The sequence below is a fragment of the Genypterus blacodes genome, unplaced genomic scaffold (assembly GCF_046128005.1).
Source record: "Genypterus blacodes isolate CSIRO-AG114 ecotype Tasmania unplaced genomic scaffold, CSIRO-AGI_Gbla_v1 ptg000152l_1, whole genome shotgun sequence".
Taxonomy (NCBI): Eukaryota; Metazoa; Chordata; class Actinopteri; order Ophidiiformes; family Ophidiidae; genus Genypterus; species Genypterus blacodes.
Window position 1 is genome coordinate 463,280 of NW_027466954.1, and position 19,884 is coordinate 483,163.

The 19,884-nt window shown below is 45.5% G+C and overlaps 3 protein-coding genes across 10 annotated transcripts; 1 reads left to right on the forward strand and 2 right to left on the reverse strand.

Moving 5' to 3' along the window:
• Positions 1-787: 787 nt before the first annotated feature.
• LOC143012615 (vesicle transport protein SFT2B-like) lies at positions 788-3,455 on the reverse strand. The gene is made up of 8 exons (XM_076165840.1): positions 3,321-3,455; positions 2,621-2,710; positions 2,253-2,338; positions 1,999-2,080; positions 1,874-1,909; positions 1,701-1,759; positions 1,575-1,604; positions 788-1,416 (listed from the first exon to the last, which is right to left on the reverse strand). The coding sequence occupies exons 1-8, from the start codon at positions 3,387-3,389 to the stop codon at positions 1,380-1,382; spliced, it is 489 nt and encodes a 162-aa protein (XP_076021955.1). The 5' UTR covers positions 3,390-3,455; the 3' UTR covers positions 788-1,379.
• LOC143012612 (uncharacterized) lies at positions 3,406-13,679 on the forward strand. Of its 8 annotated transcripts, none has more exons than XM_076165835.1 (15): positions 3,406-3,496; positions 3,758-3,812; positions 5,162-5,805; positions 8,086-8,288; positions 9,243-9,317; positions 9,601-9,696; positions 10,094-10,192; positions 10,310-10,433; positions 10,510-10,795; positions 10,900-11,007; positions 11,217-11,269; positions 11,362-11,474; positions 11,602-12,109; positions 12,233-12,688; positions 12,811-13,679. In XM_076165835.1, exons 4-15 carry the CDS (start codon positions 8,139-8,141, stop codon positions 13,029-13,031), a joined length of 2,289 nt encoding a protein of 762 aa, XP_076021950.1. In that variant the 5' UTR covers positions 3,406-3,496; positions 3,758-3,812; positions 5,162-5,805; positions 8,086-8,138; the 3' UTR covers positions 13,032-13,679. The 8 variants fall into 8 exon arrangements, with proteins under 8 accessions (XP_076021950.1, XP_076021952.1, XP_076021951.1 ...); XM_076165837.1 differs by having other exon boundaries at positions 5,183-5,805; XM_076165836.1 differs by lacking the exons at positions 3,406-3,496; positions 3,758-3,812 and having other exon boundaries at positions 4,884-5,805.
• Positions 13,305-18,910, reverse strand: f2 (coagulation factor II (thrombin)). Its single transcript, XM_076165838.1, has 15 exons — positions 18,693-18,910; positions 17,489-17,569; positions 17,324-17,403; positions 17,184-17,208; positions 16,513-16,578; positions 16,240-16,348; positions 16,015-16,151; positions 15,558-15,857; positions 15,327-15,437; positions 15,118-15,244; positions 14,862-15,029; positions 14,435-14,608; positions 14,172-14,350; positions 13,996-14,066; positions 13,305-13,786 (listed from the first exon to the last, which is right to left on the reverse strand). The coding sequence occupies exons 1-15, from the start codon at positions 18,751-18,753 to the stop codon at positions 13,622-13,624; spliced, it is 1,854 nt and encodes a 617-aa protein (XP_076021953.1). The 5' UTR covers positions 18,754-18,910; the 3' UTR covers positions 13,305-13,621.
• Between the last annotated feature and the right edge of the window lie 974 nt (positions 18,911-19,884).

Consider the following 19,884-nt stretch of genomic DNA (forward strand, 5'->3'; position numbering starts at 1 on the left):
TTCATCCATCTTGACATTATATAATTCATAAATGCTGCAGGGTAATAACAGCATAACAATAAAGCAAAACACAAGTCAGCCACATCAATGAGCTGCTCTCTCTCTTTAATACATCTGTCACTGAGCTCTACCTCTCTCTCTCTCTCTCTCACAAACACACACCTCAACACCAACTACAACTACAACCGTCCATCAGTTTGTTTCTTTTGATCCACTTTGGTGTTCAGCTCCGCTCACAGCAGTGTGGATCAGTTTGTGCTGACCGGAGGTTTAAATGTCACGACGGCACTGAAGAAAACACCACGAGCTGTTCAGATCAGCATGTAATGGAGAATAGGTCAAATCCACATCTGGAAACACACACACACGCACACACGCACACACCCACACAAGCACACAGAACACTCCATCCTTCAAGTCTGCAGCGACATACGATACGTGGACTATGATTGCTGCCGTCAAAAGGAGTGTGTGTGTGTGTGTTTCATTGTGAATGTAAGTGTGTGTGTGTGTGTTTGTGTGTTTTAATCAGCAGGTGGCGCAGGGTGGAGATTAGAGGCTTTAGTGACTTAATGGGCATAACAAACGTTGGAACCGACAGCTCAGAACCTTAAGGAAGGCGGTAGGTAAATATTACTGGACACACACACACACACACAGGGGAACAAACCAGTCTTCAGTAGTAAATCATATCACTGTGTTTCTAATGTTTCATTTATATTTCACAACCTCCACCATCATCAACAGGAAGGAGGATCGACACATAAAACAAAGGGACAGACAATGATTGATAAGAATTTCTCTTTATTGTTGCGTACAAACTGCTACAATAAATCAGAGTCATAAATAAGAGTCATTTGGTCAAATTGCATTTAAAAACTAACAAACGTGAAACAAAGGGACAGACGGGTTTGTGGTTTCTTCATTCAGTAACGAAATGTTGTGGGTTTGCAGCTTTGCCTGATGAAATGACTCGGACCCTCGGAACGGCTGGTGAAATGGTCGAATGGGAGAGAGTGGAGGGGTGGAGGCACTGGAGGTGGACTGGAAGACAAACTAGAGAAGAAGATGAAGAAGAAGAGGAAGAAGAAGGTGGAGGGGGAGGAGAAGCTGGCGGCACAGACTGGAACGGATGGCCGTAACACCAGCGACTGACAGCTGCCGGGTGTGTGTGTGCTACCGGGTGTGTGTGCTGGTTTCACGGGGTGCAGGTTTGATTGCTGTGCCAGATTACCTGAGCGACTAAGACTTAAGATGATTTAAGACTTTCTAAGGCTTTTGAGTTGAGCTATTCATGATTTCCCTCCCCATCTCATCTTATCTGATCCACCGATGCAGCATCCTCCTTCCTGACCGGTTCGCTGGGAAGCAGCAGAGGTCTACACACACAGCGAGAACATTTTCAAGATCGCGTCCCTGGAAGACAAAAGGAGACAGAGAGGTGAGACAGTAAGAGACACTGGACACTGATTGGCACAAAATCATGATAATGATAATAATAATAATAATAAATAATATAAATAACCATGTAAACCCTAACAATACAAATCATCCTCTGTGTGTGTTGGTGTTACCTGGCAAACGGTATGTATGAAAGGCCGTACCTGTGAAAGATGAGAACAGCAGGTGAAACAGACAGGTAAGCAGGTGTGTGTGTGTGTGTGTGTGTGTATATGTGTGTGTGTGTGAGTACTTCATACCACGCAAATGCCAGAAACTGCAGGATACAGAACAATACAGCCAGAGCGTTATTCTTCCACTGGAATGAATAAATGAGAGAGGGAGAGGGAGAGAGGTTCAATTAATAATATGTGAACTATAAACCGACCAAACTGTATCCAAGTTTTTGTGTGTGTGTGTGTGTGTTTCTTACCCAGAAGGCTGAACACAGCGTCAACACCAGGCAGACCTGCAGGCATATACAGACATAAAGTCATTGTTGCAAAGCGCGTGCGTGTGTGCGTGCGTGCGTGTGTGCGTGCGTATGTGTGATCTTACCAGCATAATGACCGTGGCCAACGCTCTCTCTTTAGCGCACATGCTCTTCAACTGCTTCAGTGGTCCCATCAGGAACATGGTGCTGCGCGCGCGCACACACACACACACACACACACACACACACACACACACACACACACACACACACACACACACACACACACACACAATTTACTATATCTGGAGGTCAGAGGTCAGGGTGCAGAGATTGCGCTCAGTCAGCTCAGCCTGGTTTGGCTTGGCCTGCTTGTTACCTGCACAGAGAGCTGATGTTTCCCACGCTGTAGAGGACAGCGAATAAAGGCAGACCAATACCAGGGACCCACAGCAGACAGCTACCCTGAATACACACACACACAGAGAGAGAGAGAGAGAGAGAGAGAGAGAGAGAGAGAGAGAGAGAGAGAGAGAGAGAGAGAGACTGTTACCATGGACACAGGCAGACAAGCTGTTACCATGGACACAGACTGATAGACGGACAAGACGGGCTGTTACCATGGACACAGACTGATAGACGGACAAGACGGGCTGTTACCATAGATACAAACTTCAAAGCCGTTGCCATGGATACAGACAGGGATACAGGCAGGAGTTTGGAGGCATTTTGATCATCATGACTCACCAGGATGGAGAGGCTCACACCCAACACAAAGCAGATAAAGAAGCCTTTCACCCGCGTGCCCCAGGACAGCGTCGACGCCTGATCCACTGTCTGAGATGAGGGATGACATCATCATCATCACTGTCATGTACTTTCATAATTCAGTTTGATTTGATGATTTTGATACACATACTCCAACACAAACTTAAAATAAAGCTTCACTTATTTTATAAATACTAAACTATACTACTATGTAAAGTTAGTTAAACACTAATTAACTAGTGCACCACACAGAATGTAACATGGGGGAGTTTTCAGGAGGCTTAATTACTGTTTGTTAAGTTTAATTTAACATTGTTACGCCGAAGTTCAAACAAATGATTATATTGTAATTAATTAATATATTATTATTATAAAATGATAAACAGAAATAGAAAGTCGGACGGTCCTCCGGGCTAAAGACATGTTGACACTCAGGGTGACGTCACCGAGTCAAAGCTCAGAGAAAAACTGGTTTCCTGTCGGGAAAATCAAATATCGACGCTTAAATTGTAAACCAAACCAGTACAACTCCTTTAACAATCTGGTTTATAGTTATAACTGAGTTATTAGCGACATAATTCCGCCATGTTTCCATTAAGTGACTCCTGGCTGGTCACTGTTCACCTCGTTTAAATAAAGCAATGGCAGGGAAGTCGCTAACATGCTAACAGGTGGTCACCTCGATGATGTTGGAGCCGTCCGTGTTTCCGCCATCCTGGCCGCTCAGAACCCTCTTCAGCTTGTCCATGAGGCGGGAGGCGCCTTCCTGTCCACGTACTCGTTCCCAGGCAACGCCGCGGAGTGTTTCCAGGGGTTTTTGTCCGTGATGAAGAGGAGACAGACCCCGTTCAACAGGTGCGTGTGTTCAAACTACAACAACAACAATCACACTTCCTGTCGGCTTCTTTCATAATACGAGCGTTAGCAACACATTTCTGTTTGTGATTTATACGCTCTTTTAATTAAAAAAACCCTACAAAAGTGATTATGGATGCTTTTAAGTTGAAAGAACGTTCTTTAGTTTTACAAGATTAAAAAAAACGAACCTGTGTTGTCATTAACTGCATTTTATTTTCTGGAATATTAACGTTAATATTCCATGTTTTTATTCTGAAGGCCACACACCCAAAACGGAAGCCAGAAAATACCAGGAGCAAAGAGTCTTCAACAGGTGCGACGTGACTCTTCCGCCTGTAATACCACCTGTGGCCGCCGTATTGTGCGGAGAGCTGTTTCCTCCACATTCACCTTTGTCTTCCGTGTTTAACCCACTTCCCCTTGCATTTGAAGTTTTCCACTTTGATGTTGGTGGTGTTTTTCACTGATCTCAAGGATTTATGCGCGGCTTTCCCCACGAGTACAACGAGACTTTATTACATTATTAACAATTAGTACAAAGATGAATTAGTGGAAGACTGTTGGCCAGGACGTGGTTGCTTACGTACATGCGCACAGACGCACACATACAAACACAGACAAGGTTGCAATAGTTGTACAAAACCTTAATTTGGCCTTATCTCCCCTTTCACTACTATCCTGATCACTTATATCCCAGAATGAACTGTGACACTATCACTTATTCCGGTCAGCTCCGTCAGTTCAAATGATCAGACTGGTTATTCATTAGAATTCACGTTACACAATAATTTTCTTAACCTTGAAAAAAAGTTCTGTTCAGCAACATGTATCCCTGTGCTTAATACATTGAAAACTATCTAAAAGCTGTATGAAAGATTTACATGCAGGGCACTGGAAGGAAAAATATTACCCAAAGATGTTTAGCTTCTATTTTGACCTGAAAATCACAAAATTTTATAAAATCGCTGGTGTGTCTCTGTAAGACAGAGTCACAGTCCCCTCCTTGACAAAGTTATTAGTTTCTGATGTCAGTGTCCCAATCAGATCATTTTAGTCTGACAAAATTATCCTCCTCTCCAGTTGGTTGGTTGGCTCCCTTGTTGATGTTGTAGCAGTTTTTATAGCAGTTCTAGTCGCAGGTTTTGGGGGACAAGAGATAATACCACCTTTAATTTTTATGGGACTTTCACCCTAGTAGAGTTCCAATAGAGAGGCTGAGGCATAGAGACCTGAACGTGACATGTAGGACAGTGCTGCTTTCTCCACAACCACTCCTCTATACACTGGAGAGAGAGAGAGAGAGAGAGAGAGAGAGAGAGAGATCATCATAATGAGTCTAAAGATGTCTCATAATTAATAATAATAATGCTTAATAATACGCTGCCATCCCACGCTGTGTGCATGCGCGTGTGTGTGAGTTACCTCTCGATGAAAGGTGTGTGTGCACTCTAGCTCTCTGGTGCCACTGACTCCTCGACTCAGGTCGTTGTGGCAGATCAGACACACAGTATATGCATCGCTCTGCAAAACACACAGAAAGTAGTCAAATGAATGCATTTCTGTCAAGTGACGCACTTTGAATGATTAGGTCCATTTGACGCACCAACGACATGGCGTTACGTCTCCTGAACTGGCCCCGCTTCTCTGACTTTATGGCTTCAGGGATTGCGACTTTGGCTTCAGGAACTATGGGTGCAGCCTCAGGGATGGTGGTAATGAGGGAGGCCCTCCGTGCAGGACAGGGGCCGGCCTCTTGGGGTGAGGGCAGGAGTCGGCGGGATGAAGAGCGACACAGCAGAACCTTGGCTGTCACCGGAGCCTGGGTGGATGAGTGGAGACGATTCAGCTGCATGGCTGAGAGAGTCGCCTGCACACAGAGAAAGAGAAGGAAAGAGAGTGAGGTCACTTTGTTTACACCTATCACATCCTAAAGCTCTGTAAGTACTTTCTGGTTTCTGTTCCCCTCTCACCGGACAGGGCAACGACATTCTGCGGCTGGTCCTCAATGGAACTGACAGCTCAAAGCTGGTCCTTCTGCTGGCTCTGCTGCCTTCTGCCTCTCCTTCCTCCTTCTCTTCCTTCTCCTCTTCCTTCTCCTCTCCCGCTTTTCTCTGACGCTCTCCTGTTCTATACTGCTGCATCCAAGCGTTGAAGATCTTAGCATCTTCCTCTTCATCCTCCTCTTCCTCCTCCTCCTCCTGCTCCCCCTCCCCCTCCCCCTCCCCTTCTATACTCAGAGGGTTCAGGTCTTCCTGGTCTGAGGCCTGGGCTTCTTCGTCTCTGTCTGGATCCATAGCAAGCTACAGGTAATAAGCCTTCAATATTGAGTTATCAATTTAAGGTTTAATTACAACTACACTGGGATTTAACCTGAAATGTTTACGAGGCTAAGTTAAAGGGAAAAGGTACAACTTGGTTAAATTAAGACCACTATAGTGTTCGTTTAATAAGGTTATTGTGAGGCTAAATTACAAAAAGGATGATTTAATGCTGGAGGATAATTAGACCAGGATGATTAAATTCCAAAGCTAAGATCAGAAAACTTCAGACGGTCTGAATCCAGCATATGTGGAGACAAAGGTACGATGGGTGGATGATATACGGATTATTCCAGCTATAGATCCAGACTCCACCGTTGCTCTTTCCCCCACTTGCGTCCAAATTAATAAAATCCAAGGTCAGACTTCCAAATTGGTCCCCGTTCTTCCAAACATCCACTTTTCTTCTCCCCCTTTCGTCTTGTTTATTGTTATAGTGGTTTCTTTTCCTGTCCGTCTCTCTGCTCGGCTCGCACAATCTCGCCAAAAGCCTGTAATCCTTTCAAGGAACTGAGAGAGAGAGAGACAGAGAGAGAGAGAGAGAGAGAGAGATTACCAATGGCTTATTTGTGTCAAAGCAGGTGGAAGTTGAGGATGGAGAGAGTGAGACGAGAGAGAAGAGAGAGGGAGAGAGAAATGTTACATATGTCATTTAATCTCTTAAAATGAATGAATGTCATAAGGTTTTAATTATTATTTGAATCACTCATTATTTTTAAAATATCTGACAAGTCTCAAAATTAAAGGTTTACCATTTTAATAATAATTAAAAAGTAATATTTGTGTTTTCTGTGTGACAGCCCTGAGGGATAACATGTCACGGCCACATTAATTCTTGTGAAATGATAACAAATGATCCACTGAAATCACATTCTGATCGATGTGTTCATCCATTCATTGCTATATAAATCTAAATAAATCAGGATTTAAACTTCAGGGACACAAGCAGGAGCTTTAATGTTCCTGGTGTGTATTTGTGATTTATTGTTATGTTCATATTTAAATCTGAGACAGGGCAAGGGTTTCCTCCTCTTAAGGACAAAGAACTAACAGTTAATCCTGTTACAAAACGGGACTAAAATAGACGCACACACACACACACCTTCGGTTTGGTGCGCTTGGTTTGTCACTTCCGGGTTCGGCGTCGCACGCACCGCCCACCACTCGGGTGTAAACATTAGCCTTTAGCTCAGCCTGCTAGGTTGATTTGTAATACGGCGTTCTTTAAAGTGCCGCGGCCGGACTGAAGGTGACGGAGTGTGTGTGTGTCTGCAGAGGGGAAATGGGTACGTTTGCTCCCAACTCACTGTCCCAGAAATAGAGTTTGTACTCCGAATTAAAACCCACACCTGCCTAGCGACTCTTAGCGTTAGCTTGTTAGCCGAAGTTGCTTTGGGTGTTGTGTGGCGGCCCAAACTCTATGCGACACTCTGGAATGTTTGGAATGTTTGGTTAATTCTTTAAGCTAAACACAAGGAAAACAAGACGCACGAACCCATTAGTATGCATTTTGTATTACTCTTTAATTCGGCAAAAGTGTAATAAACGAAGTAGCTTGTAATTTCTGAAAAGTAGTTGTCAAACTTTACTCGTCCAATTAGCCTGCTAGAGTTTGCGCCTCTCCTGTAGCTCCATTGTCAGTTTATTATTTGAAATTCAGTGTTCATACTAAGCAGAGCAATTCCAAACATACCTAAGTATAATATTACCAATCATAACGAATGGCGCAAGATTAGACCAACGCTAAATGTGGTGTAAGGATATTAAACACACAGCCGGTTGTAAACTTTGGATATGTGACAAATGCCTGCTTTTTTATTTGACATTCGCCGAATTCATCTGAGCTCCATTTAGAGGCAGACTTTCAAAGTGAAACTTCTCCAGCGGGCGAGCTGATGAAGAAAGATACATGTGGATTTGGAACACTGTGGCTGCTGACTGCTTCTCTTATCTTCCTTCCTATTTCATCTGGTATGACACAGGGAGGCTCACTTTTATTCGCGAGAAAATTAACCACTTCTGATCACACACAGACATGCTCACACACAAACATCCACCCGTGATCAACATTTGACACAATAGCTGGAAAATCAAAGGGCATATTTGTTATTATCACCCATGTGCCAAATTAGAAATTGTAGCCTCCCAATTTTCAGAAATGGTCCCAAAATATGACTTGATAGCGGTCGTGCAGGGCCTTGATTGCAGGACACTAAAACTGCTTTGAAAACAAGATGATGATGATGATTCTCTCCTCTTCCTCGCCAGCCTTCTCCCTCCCTCTCTCCTCCCTCCGGCTCCTCGTCCCTCCACTCCGGCTGATGTCAGCGGCGATGTGGCAGGTTGCTTGTCGGCGCAGCGTAAAACATTATGAGATGCTGGAGGACTTTGTTTCCGTGGTTACCGAGGCTGTTCCACAGCTTCTGACAGACAGACAGAGAAGCTTGCTCTTGCTGGCACTGAGGGCCAAGGTGTGTCTGTGTGTGTGTGTGGGTGTGGGTGAGGGTGTGGGTGTGTGTCTTGTCTATGAGATATTTGTCTTTTTGTCTGTTTTAGATCATTGCGCGATCATTGGTGTTTGGGACAAATATTTGCCATGTTATAGACTCAAACATCGATTAATGACACATGGATCAATAATGAAAGTGATCTGTAGTTCAGGGAAGCAGTTACTAACATTTTAGGGGAAAGAACCTTAACCTATTGTTTCCATGAAGCACACTGGATTGTTTAAACATATTTTTCTCACAGCAGAAAGTTTCTCGTGTCACAAGAGGATTAATTCCATTATGTGGGCCAATACCACTGACGCACCTAAATGGAATGCAGCCATATGTCACGTAATTACTTCCTGCTGTCAAAATGTCTGCCGTAACAAAGCCCCGTTGTGCCGACTGGCCCGTCTGAAACAGAGCCATCATTACTGTTATTAGTTCCACCTGTGCGGCTCCTGCAGGGACAAGTCAACATGTCTGCTGTGAGAAAAGCTCTGTTTGGCCTGCTGGGGCTCGCTGAGTCACGGTTTACTCTGGCAAAGCTCACTGCTTTCAGGTTGTTTACAAGATGGAGGAGGTCATTCAGTGTTTTTACCTAAGTACTGGACACGCAAGAAAGATATGGGGATCAGGTGGGGTTGATGCATATAACTTTGGAATTTTGGAAAATTAGTAATGAAATAAAAAATATTGATGAATAGATAAATAATAATAAATCAAAAATACAATTTAATTGAGGAAAAATACCTAAAATACAAAAATCCCCCCCCCCCCCCTTTCTCTCTCGCACTCTCTCGCACTCTCTCGCACTCTCTCTCTATCTCTCTCTATCTCTATATACTGTATTTAAACTAACTAGACTAATTTCAGTGAATGAAACTTTCACACTCATTTTGCAGCTGTAATTACTGTGGTGTAATCATTTTCCAGGTGACCCTGTGTGATCCGGACCCACAGGCCGTCCACGCACACCTGGACAGGATGCGCTCGGTCTCCATGACAATGGTAAGCAGAAGCTGTGTCACACCTCAGGCTCTGCGTCTTTTAAAGAATGGAATGCATGGAATGAGACAAGAGATGTTCATCTGTTCTGATGTAATTTGTTCAGAAAACCTGTTCCAACATTGTGTGTGTGTGTGTGTGTGTGTGTGTGTGTGTGTGTGTGTGTGTGTGTGTGTGTGTGTGTGTGTGTGTGTGTGTGTGTGTGTGTGTGTGTGTGTGTGTGTGTGTGTGTGTGTGTGTGCGTGCGTGCGTGCGTGCGTGTGTGTGACAATCGGTGTCCTCTCAGCAGTTGGATGCAGCGGTCAGTCAGTGGTGTTCTGCTCTGTTGTCTCTGACTGACAGTCTAACACAGAGTCCAGGTGACAGACGGCGCCTCCTGCAGGTTAGTGCTGCCACTAGTTAACTGCTCAGTGAGAGGAGATTCTCATGCCGTCTTATGCTCTGCTGTGAAATTCCATTCATTCATTTCATCAACAATCTCCAGTGAGTGTTTGAATGGATCCTGTTACAATGAGAGGCTGTGCTGAGACAATGGTCACTGTCAGCAATGGGCGCATGGCCAGAACAAACGTCCAATCAGAGAGAGTTACATTTTGTCACAGATCCTCCATGTTGTCTTGTCAGATTTCTGAATCTTTCGCCTCAAACTTTCCATCTCAGTAGATCAACAACTTCAGAAATAGTGGTTGAGGGATGAACATGATTTTGCGTTTCAGCACTACAAACTAAAGACTTGAGTCAATCTTTCTCTCCTCCCTCTTTCGCTCTGTCTCTACCAGGAGGTGTTCAACCAGAGCTTTGACGCTGCCCTACAGTCTGTCATATCTGACTTCCTGTCTCGGCTAGACCAGCTGTTCCCCATACCTGACTTCAGACAGGTACTCAATGCCTCCCTCCCCATATGCGCACAACGCTTGGAGCATGAGGGAGTGTAAGACATAGTTCTGAGGATTCTTGTTCAGCCTGTAATATTTCTGACTTTCTGCCTGGCCCAGGCTGCTTCCTGGCTTGATGCTGTCCCTGCATGTATGGACGATTGTCTTCATGAGGCAGACATGGAGGAGCTGAGGGAGCTACTGACCAATCGGAGCAGTCAACTGGGACAAGCAACCACCAATGGTACTAGATGACACACATACACACACTGCATGTGTCTCTGTCTTATTGTTATTGATCAGTCTAAATCACCCTCTAGTGGGCTGTGACTCAGAGAAGATCCTCCTCTCTGCTTGGTCCCACCCGCTTTTCACCAAACTGACCAATCCTCACCCTCCTCCAACTGGCACAGCAGCCCAGTCAGACCCTGTGCTCGACTGGCACGGCCACACACAGCGGGAGTTGGATCTGATAAAAGAGGAAGTGGTGATCATGACAGAGGAAGAGCAGGAGGAGGAGGAGGAGGAGGAGGAGGAGGAGGCTGCTGAGGAAGCGGCCTCCAGTGGGAGATCAGCGGTGGGCGAGGCTGGAGGTGCTGAGGACAGGTCAGACTCGTCCTTTATCCGTTGTTTTCATTGTTTTCATTTTCCCCATTGACCGTTCAAGTCGTGCTTTACTCACTAGTTGTTGTCCTGCCTGTCTGGGCCAGCAGGGGGCAGAGAAGCGGCGCATGTGGGAGTCCACCACAGAAGAACAGCAGCATGGAGCCTGGAGGAGCAGATATGAAAGTGCTGCTCACTCTGTCTGAACAAGAGAGGTGTGGCATCTTAATTCAAGGCACTACAAGGGTCGATTGATAACTAGTGAACCCATTTTAGGAAGCTCTGCCTCCAGGATAATCTCCCTCCTATGACATCATCTTTTATTGTGCATTGTTGTCGCTGTTCTGTGACCAACGAGGAGTTATTGACAGTTAATTATGACCTTGGATTTTACTGATCTGATGAGTGTGTGCTTTTCTGTCAGGCTGAAGGACTCGTCTGAACACTGTGCAGACCAATTGGAGGATGATGACACAGGTGACACACACACACACACACACACACATCTGACCTAATAAAGTGACAAGAAGCAGCAAACGTTTCTTCTCTTCTGCCATGTTCTTTCTCAGTCGACCAATCGGATGAGCCCTCTCCTAACCTCCTGGCCACCATATCCCATAATTCTCAGCGGGTGGCTCACAAGTGTCCTCAGTGTGGCAAATGTTACATCTATCGTTCTCAGGTCAGTCAGCACTCCTCGCTGAAGCCGGTGTAGTTTAAATTGAAGTAGTTGTTTCAGTCATGATGGCAGCATTACCTGTGAATAGGATCACCTAGGATCAGCATCAGCATCATTTCCCTCTCTACAGGTGATCCGTCACCTGCGTACCAGTAAATTCTGTGGGTCGGCTGTAAGGACAACCGTAGCTGTGAGCCAGAACAGTCAGGCTCCTCCTCCTGCTAACGAGCCCCGCCCCCCACCGCCCCGCCCTGCCAGAGCGCACTCCTGTTTCCAGTGCGAAACGATTTTCAAGACCAAAGCCGAACTGGCGTTGCACCAGCGAAGCCACCGGACCCTCCCCGTCTACCAGTGCTCCCAGTGTGACAGGAAGTTCCACCACCTCTCTGGCCTGACCAATCACAAGCAGACCCATGCGGTGGCGGGCGGGTTTGCCTGCCACATGTGCGATAAGGTGTTTGGCTCGGAAAGCGAGAAAGACGCCCACCAACTGAAACACCGGCTACCCGACCTCACCTGCACTGTCTGTGACAAAGTCTTCCCCTCGCAGTCTCAACTTCTCAGACACCTGCAGACGCACTCTGTGGAGGGGGCGGAGCCTCAGTATGCCTGTCGCTTCTGTGATGAATCCTTTTCCGGTAAGAGACCGTATTCATCTATGTTGCAGAACTGTAGTTGGACTGATGACCTAATTGTGATATGGGTCCCAGCCCTACGTTTACAATCTAAACGAGTGTGTATATTGCGTGTCTGTTCTTCAGGTGTGACCCAGCTTCGTATCCACCAGCGAAGCCATACTTTACGAGCATTCCAGTGTGACCAATGCGATAAGGCGTACGGCTCCCTAGCAGGGCTGCAGTCCCATAGGGCGAGCCACACGAATGAGAGCCGCTTCCTGTGTTCACAGTGCGGAAAGCGCTTCAAGACCCGCGATGGCCTGGAGGGCCATCTGAGGACCCACACCGGGGAGCGACCTTACCGCTGCCCCTACTGCCCCAAGGACTTCACCGCACTTGCGGGACTCAATGTCCACGTGCGGCGGCACACTGGGGAGCGTCCGTACGTGTGCACAGTGTGCGGTAAGAGTTGGCCGTCGGGTGGTGACCTGCAGAAGCACATGAGGACTCACACTGGTGAACGGCCGTACACTTGCCAGGACTGCGGCAAGTCCTTCTCCATCTCCTGTCACCTGACGGAACACCGGAGGATTCACACCGGTAAGTAATGAGAACACGAAACAGGACACGGACGGGACCAAAGTGTCTTATAAGGAGACGCCCGCAGAACTGTTGTTTTGTTGTTGTGTTGTGAAACTGATTCTCTGTTCCCTGTTGTGCAGGAGAGAAGCCCTTCTCTTGTCCTGAATGTGGTAAATGTTTAAGGAGAAAGTTTGACCTGAAGAAGCACATGTTGTCTCACAGCAGCGTTCGTCCCTACGCCTGTTTGTACTGTCCAAAGAGCTATACCCGCAAAACACATCTCAACCGACACCTGCTGACACATGGGACTGTAGAGACTAAAGAGGAAGATGAGGAAGAGGAGCTGGGCAATGTGACCTGACTTTCATATCAGCACATGTTCGGCTCTATACCCTAAAAAGGTGGAGTTGTCTATATTTAGTTGTCTGTGACCGTCTGTCATTCCTCATCAGTTTGGTTATTTTGGGGCAAACTCATGGTGACGGTGGTTTTGTACGTTTTAACCCTTCGCACTCTTGAGATGTTCTTTTGTAGTTTTATGTTCATTCGGCAAATTGCGAAATTCACATAAAATGCTTTCTGATGCAAAGCCACTTGTGTAAATGTGTGTGAATAAATAACATGCAAAGTAATGTTTCATATTATCATTATTTAATATTATTACTTAACGTGACAGAATCAAAGGAAATTTAAAAGCTCAATTTCCCACAGCCCGTTTGTCGTCTGTTAGCACTTGGTTACCACTAGAAGGTAGCAGAGACCAAGGACAGTGTTTTGCCTTTGTGGATGTTTGTCTGCTTGTTGTCACTCAGGCCATCCAGTGGTGAGAATTGCTTGGGCCCTCATAATGTTTGACAGACTATCATAAAGAGCGTGTGGGCTTGAATGATCAGACTTTATTTCTGCCATATGATGACGACAGGAATAGGAGGCCATGAATGTTTGCTTTGTTCAGTCGTCATCTGCTGTGTCAGCTGTGGCTGATCTTTCGATAGCTTTTCTCATCCACCTCCTCATCCTGAACAGGTGAGTGTAGAAGCCGTATTTCCCGTCTCTGTCGCAGCCTTCGCCCCACGACACAATGCCAACCTGGTACCAACGGTTATCTTCTGGGTTCTGGACGGAGAGAGAAGCACATTTATTGGACAAAACTCCAAGACTCTTGATGACGATGCTTTAGATTGGTCTGATTCTTGAAATCAGTAAGTCTTGCTTTGATATTAAGGTGTCACATCCAGACTGAATAACACACAAAACTTCCCAACATGACACCGATTCTGGATAGATACAATTATAGAAATCATCTGGCAGGAGGAAGATCTCACCTTCATCACAAATGGTCCACCACTGTCTCCCTCACAGGCATCTCCCCGCTGGGCGGCGTCTGGACTAAAACCTGAAACACACACACACACACACATTTGGTAGGTGCCCACCAATAGGACTGCCACAAATGGTGAAGAAAGATGGGAAGCAGGAAGGAGGAACCACAGCTAATAACCTGCACAGAACATGTTGTCTGTGATCCTGACTGAGGTGGACTGGCGGCAAGTCCTCTGGTCCACGATTGGTAGATGGATCTGCTGGAGGACTGAGGGTAAATTTCGAGATGCAGGATTCCATGTCTCCTTTAGGTTCCCCCATCCGGTCACTCGGCCCTTGTAGCCCTCATTCATCAGGCTGTGGGATCATGCATCTTCAATGAATTTCTCGTCTCGAGTTGTTTGAATAAGCGGGGACGTCTGAGTGTGTTTTGTGTCTTACGTCCTGGCGACCTTCTTGGTGGGCAGGCAGATGGGGTGGATCCGGTCGCTGAACGTGACTGGCCGCTTCATATGCAGCAGAGCGATGTCGCGGTTCAGATTTTCCTTCCAGTTGTACTTGGGGTGGACGATGATTTCGTCGATGCCCACGATCTTCTCAATGCCACGCTCAAACCTGGAGCATCAGCCAGGGAGACAGACTTCAATCTCAACGTGCTTTTACAACAACTGTTACAGTTAAAACCATAACCATCAGTACTTCCAGATCAACTTGAATGGTAATCTAACAGGATGTGGTTTTCTGATTGATCCTGGATTTCCTTCAATGACCAAAGCTCACTCACTGTCCTTGCAAATCAACGGTCTGAAAATGGACAGCAGTGTTTGACCAGTCTAACCATTTTTGACAGACAGACAGGCACTCTTACTGGGCCCTGTGGTGCTTTCCCAGTCTGACCAGTATGTCATCGGTGGTGAAGTTCTTGTTCCAGGGTGGGTAGAAGAGGCAGTGAGCTGCAGTCAGGATCCACTCATCACTGATCAGACTGGCTCCACACAGCAGCTCCTGGGGGCTGCGCTTATACAGCATCACCTGCCTGCCAGCACAGACACAATGTGTATCAAACCTATACACCACAACCAATACATGCGCTCAGTACAGATTGTACAGTACAGCATGGTTACCATGGCACTCCGGCCACCTCTGCACTGTCACCCCCAACAATACGACTTCCTCTGTACGAGTCCAACAGCTCCTTCTCCTTGGGATCCTCTTTCCCCACCTTCTCAAACAGGGGGCGCACTCCACAATCTGCAACAACGCCAGCAAATTAATCTGCCAGACAGTTGGCCATTATTGGTCATTAACCAGCTGATGGACCAGCGGAGTTTACCTGTCTCTCCATTCCCAAAGGTGCGAGGACGGAAAAATGTTTTCCGGGCAGACTGCAGGACCGAGCGCTCCCTGCCCTCCGACTCTGACGACTCACCGTCCAATGGATCATCTGAGAGAAAGACAGGAGGGGGAGAGGAAGATATGAAGAGAGACGGGTGAAGAGAGACAGGTAATGAGAACAGAGGGCTACTCAGCAGAAGAAGTGGCATTTGTGGTCCTCAGTACTTACCACACAGCTCCAGGTCACAGTAATCAATTGTCACATTGCCTGAAACTTCCACATAGCACCAGGGACCCTCTGGGTCATCGTCAGGGTTACGGCACTTGTTTCCCACAAGGGTGACCTCGGGGATGAAGTCTTTGCCCCGGCTGAGGACCACTGCCTCCCGTGATGACCAGGGCAGACAGGTGTGGCCTCCCAGGGTGACGTGTAGGTCTCCAGAGTAGTCCAGGCCGTTACTAGATAAACAGTTGCCAGTTCTGACTAGAGCTGACTTGGGGACCAAAGTGGGCGGGACAAAGTCCTCACCTGGAGAGAGAGAGAGACAGAGACAGAGACAGAGAGAGACAGAGACAGAGACAGAGAGTATGTCGCTTAGGATTTCTAACAAAACCTTATATTAACTGCAAGAATAGTGGTAGGGCTGGTAAATATACTGGTAATCACAGTTCTACCAGACACTTGCCACATTTTGGCACCCTGCAGGTATCTGTAGGCACAGTTGGGTCTCGGGTGAAACACCAGGGTCCATCTGGATTGTTGTCAGGGTTACGACAGAAATTCTCCATCAGGATGCTGTCTGGCTCTGATGCGTTATACTTCCTGCAGGCAGGCAGGCAGACAAACAGACATTCATCACTTCCTCTTTGAATAACCCTATTAGTCCATTAGTTAGTAGTTAGTTAGTTACCTGCTAATGGGATGAGGGAAGTTGCTCTTCCAGTATTGACACTCTTTCCCTGATTGTGTGATGCTGACATTTCCTTCATAGTTTACGCCATTACCTGAAATACATTCACCTGACACACACACACACGCACACACACGCACGCACACACACACACACACACACACACACACACACACACACACACACACACACACACACACACACTTGTTGTACACTGTATGTATGTTTTTCATATCATACATGATAGGAGAACAGAGGGACTTGTTACTTTACCATCTACACACTGTCTGATCAGGTTGACGTTGTCTTGTGTTCTGAGGACCTGAGTTCCTTTGCAGTCTGCGCAAACAGACAGACAGACAAGCAGACAGACAGACGGACCAGTTTGTATTGTATGTGCGAACTATTCAATCATTGCAAATACCCAGTGACGATACGTGACCTTGTGATACGCCTGCTTAGCAAAGAGAGACATCATTTCACCCAGAACATTCATTTTAAATAGCATCATTACTAATTACATTGAGAGAAAAAAAGACCCATTGTTGTACCTCTGTGCTAACCTAGCAACAGTGCTGCTATGTAAACAATGGCAGCAGAGTCAACGCTACTAGCTAGCTACAACAAAGCAGCCTATTCAGAGTTATTCAAGTGAAAATGCACATTTCTGTTAAATGTGAAATGCGGTGCAGTGAATGGGACGTGTTTGGATGTCACTTTTCAGTTTGAAAACCTGATCAGAGAGAGAGTTTAGGGACATAGCCCATAACTAAACTAACTGAAAGCTTTAATGCTGCAACAGAATGTTCATTATTCATTCATGTTTTGAATTCTAGATCCGTCACTGTGTGTTTGAGTTCAGTCTGAAAAATATAAATCAAAACTCAATAAAAAAAATAAAATAATAATAATAATAATAAAAAGTTCACTCATTTGGTACTTACCCAAATATTTTGTCCAAAAGGCATTCTAGAGGGAGGAGAGTTTTCTGATTAGTTGCACTGCAGATGTTAGTCTGTCTTTACCACAAACAATTCACTTGGAACAAGACTAATCTGTAATCCAGTCCAGGGTGGATTTGTACCGTTTTGTCTGTTTGCTCGAACACCTCTCTGGCCTCCTCATGGTCACAGATCTCCTCCATACATTCTCTCTCCAGGTTTCCTGAGAGGTAGAATGGAGTCAAACACACAACTTCATTTGCATGAATGCACCACAATAAAAAAGAAAGAGAAAAGACGGCACTTACCTGGTTTTAGCTCTTCAAACAGCTGATTGGCTCGTCGGTTCCTGACCAAAACCTGGGAGGCCGACTCGCTGCTGAGGAAGACTGCAGACAGACAGACAAACAGACAGGTATGGTGATCATGTTGTACATTAATGTGACCCTTAAGGTCAAAGGTTAAAGAAAAGTCATCACTTTCATACAGCTAACACCTAATCACACTCATTTGTGCGCGTTCACCCTGGATGAATACATTTTGCAGTAGAGGGCGCCTTTTTTCTCATGGATGTTTTACAACGTAGAAACGCGCTACGACGCCATGCATGTTTGCCGTCAAATCAGAATCACTTAGGGGCGGGGCTTCACAAACAAAATGAGTGAAAAGTCGTCCCTTATCACCTGATGATGTTTGACGAACAGATGGAAGAAGAACTTTGTGTTACTACCAACAAAAAGAGCAATTGATAGCTGATTTTGGGTTGCCTGGCAACAGCAAAACACCTCGCCCAGCCGCCCAAAATATCAGGGTGATCATGACGTGAGCTGCATTGGTTTGTAGTGAGGCAGGAAAGCAGTGTTTTACTGTCTGACCTCAAAGTGAATCAACAAACAGCTGTGCTCTTATTTGGTTCCAGGGTCCATGCAGTCAGATTTCACAACATAATTACACAAATGTACAAATTCTAAGCTCTTTACGACCTTAAAGCCTGCATAATACCAAAACACAGAGATAATGCCAAATAAGTTTCTGTTTTGTAAAGCTGAGGGTTTTGTACCTTTTTATTATTTAACACATTGAAGTACAAACGTCTCGAAAATGTGGAACAATTTCTGTTCTTCACATGAAAGAGGTTCAGTGCTATCTCAAAACTTCCACATTCACTTCAGGTTTAAATGTAAACTGACTTCAATCTTTTTCTATTCATGTCATTCCCGCTGTTTTACTTGAGTACTTGTTCCATGTTTCTGCAATCTATTTATTTATTCCTTAAATGTTGCTTTCATTTCCCAATCAGTATCCATTTCTATAGCTATTCGGCATTTGAGCTGCGCTGTTCTTTATTTAAAGACAAATGGAACTGTTATTAACACTGTAATTACCACTCTAACTACCACTGGCAATGCTACTCCTACTACTAATACAATGAATAGCATTTTTATCAGTATTACCCCTAAGAATCCTCCTATAGCCTGTGCTGAGAGTAACTAATGCTGAAGTACAGGTTACCATGCTCTGCCAGGCAGCCGTGCAGCAAGAGCAGCAGTAGAAAAGCAGCCGGTTCCACCATGATCCAAACCTCCGAGCAGAACCTCAGAACCTCAGAACCACCAGACACAAATCCAACAGTCTCCTCTTCTGTCTGTCTGTCTGTCTGTCTGTCTCTGTCTCTGTCTCCCCGTGCAGTAGTGTTGACCAATGGGTCAAAGTGTGAGTCAGCCAGATTGATGGGTCTGACATGTTCAATGAGAATCCCTAATATGTTGACCTTCAGACAGACAGACAGACAGACAGACAGACAGAGATGGGTAGGCCAGCGGATAGAGAGGAAGACAGAACGGAGAAGGACAATGACAGCTGGGATCACACAGACAGATAGAGATGGAAAAAACAATGAATCTATCAAAATGTGATTACATTTAATTAAACAAAAACATGGCAGCCAATGCCCCCCTACAGGCTGAAATGTAGAAGTGCATCTGATCTGTGACAAAAACTAAAATGCTTCACAAAAACACGTCTGGTAGTTTTACCAATAGTGGGGCTAAAATCTAAAATCCACCGATGTCATCATTAAAAGTACACGTGTTCATCGGCAGAAAAAAAAAAAAATCTGTGAAAATCTAAAGATGAGTGGCTTAGGAACGGTAACCTGAAACACACACTCTTCCCCTAAATTTCAGTTGGTTGACCTTCTTTCTGAGTCAGCAAAGGTCAGAGTAAATATTTACTGAGCCTCAAACACCAGGCCAAAGTCCTGCACCACAGCCTCACTTGTGAGCAGTCCGATCTGTAGCACCAGTCACTCACCAAACCCCTCTAGCTCCTCCTACAGGCCTCCAATGCTTATTACACCACCGATTACATATTCACCTCAGATTACACAGCTTCATATTATGGGATGCTGCTGCTTTATGGTGCTATTACTAATACTTCAGCCGTTTCTGCTGCTGCTATGAAATCACTGAATTACAACTATTGTGTTTACTGCTACCTGCACTGCTACTGCACAAACTCTGACTCATACATTAAACACACAGTCATCTTTGCAAAGTGTACTCTCAGTTTTCACAGCTGGATCAGTGTTGAAATTCATCAAACAGAGCCAAGGTCCAACCTGCCCACACAATCAATACACACACACACACACACACACACACACAAACCACATGCACACTGTACATTCTGTGCAATATCTCAG

Coding starts and splice junctions, on each gene's coding strand:
- LOC143012615 (XM_076165840.1), bottom strand. CDS start 3,389: ATGGACAAGCTGAAGAGGGTTCTGAGCGGCCAGGATGGCGGAAACACG. Junction 1,760..1,873: donor CGCTGTGTTCAGCCTTCTGG/GTAAGAAACACA, acceptor TATTCATTCCAG/TGGAAGAATAACGCTCTGGC. Junction 1,417..1,574: donor TCATACATACCGTTTGCCAG/GTAACACCAACA, acceptor TTTGTCTTCCAG/GGACGCGATCTTGAAAATGT.
- LOC143012612 (XM_076165829.1), top strand. CDS start 7,713: ATGAAGAAAGATACATGTGGATTTGGAACACTGTGGCTGCTGACTGCT. Junction 8,289..9,242: donor TGCTGGCACTGAGGGCCAAG/GTGTGTCTGTGT, acceptor ATCATTTTCCAG/GTGACCCTGTGTGATCCGGA. Junction 12,110..12,232: donor CTGTGATGAATCCTTTTCCG/GTAAGAGACCGT, acceptor TCTGTTCTTCAG/GTGTGACCCAGCTTCGTATC.
- f2 (XM_076165838.1), bottom strand. CDS start 18,753: ATGGTGGAACCGGCTGCTTTTCTACTGCTGCTCTTGCTGCACGGCTGC. Junction 15,438..15,557: donor CTGTGACCTGGAGCTGTGTG/GTAAGTACTGAG, acceptor TCTTTCTCTCAG/ATGATCCATTGGACGGTGAG. Junction 15,030..15,117: donor GAGGTGGCCGGAGTGCCATG/GTAACCATGCTG, acceptor CTGTGCTGGCAG/GCAGGTGATGCTGTATAAGC.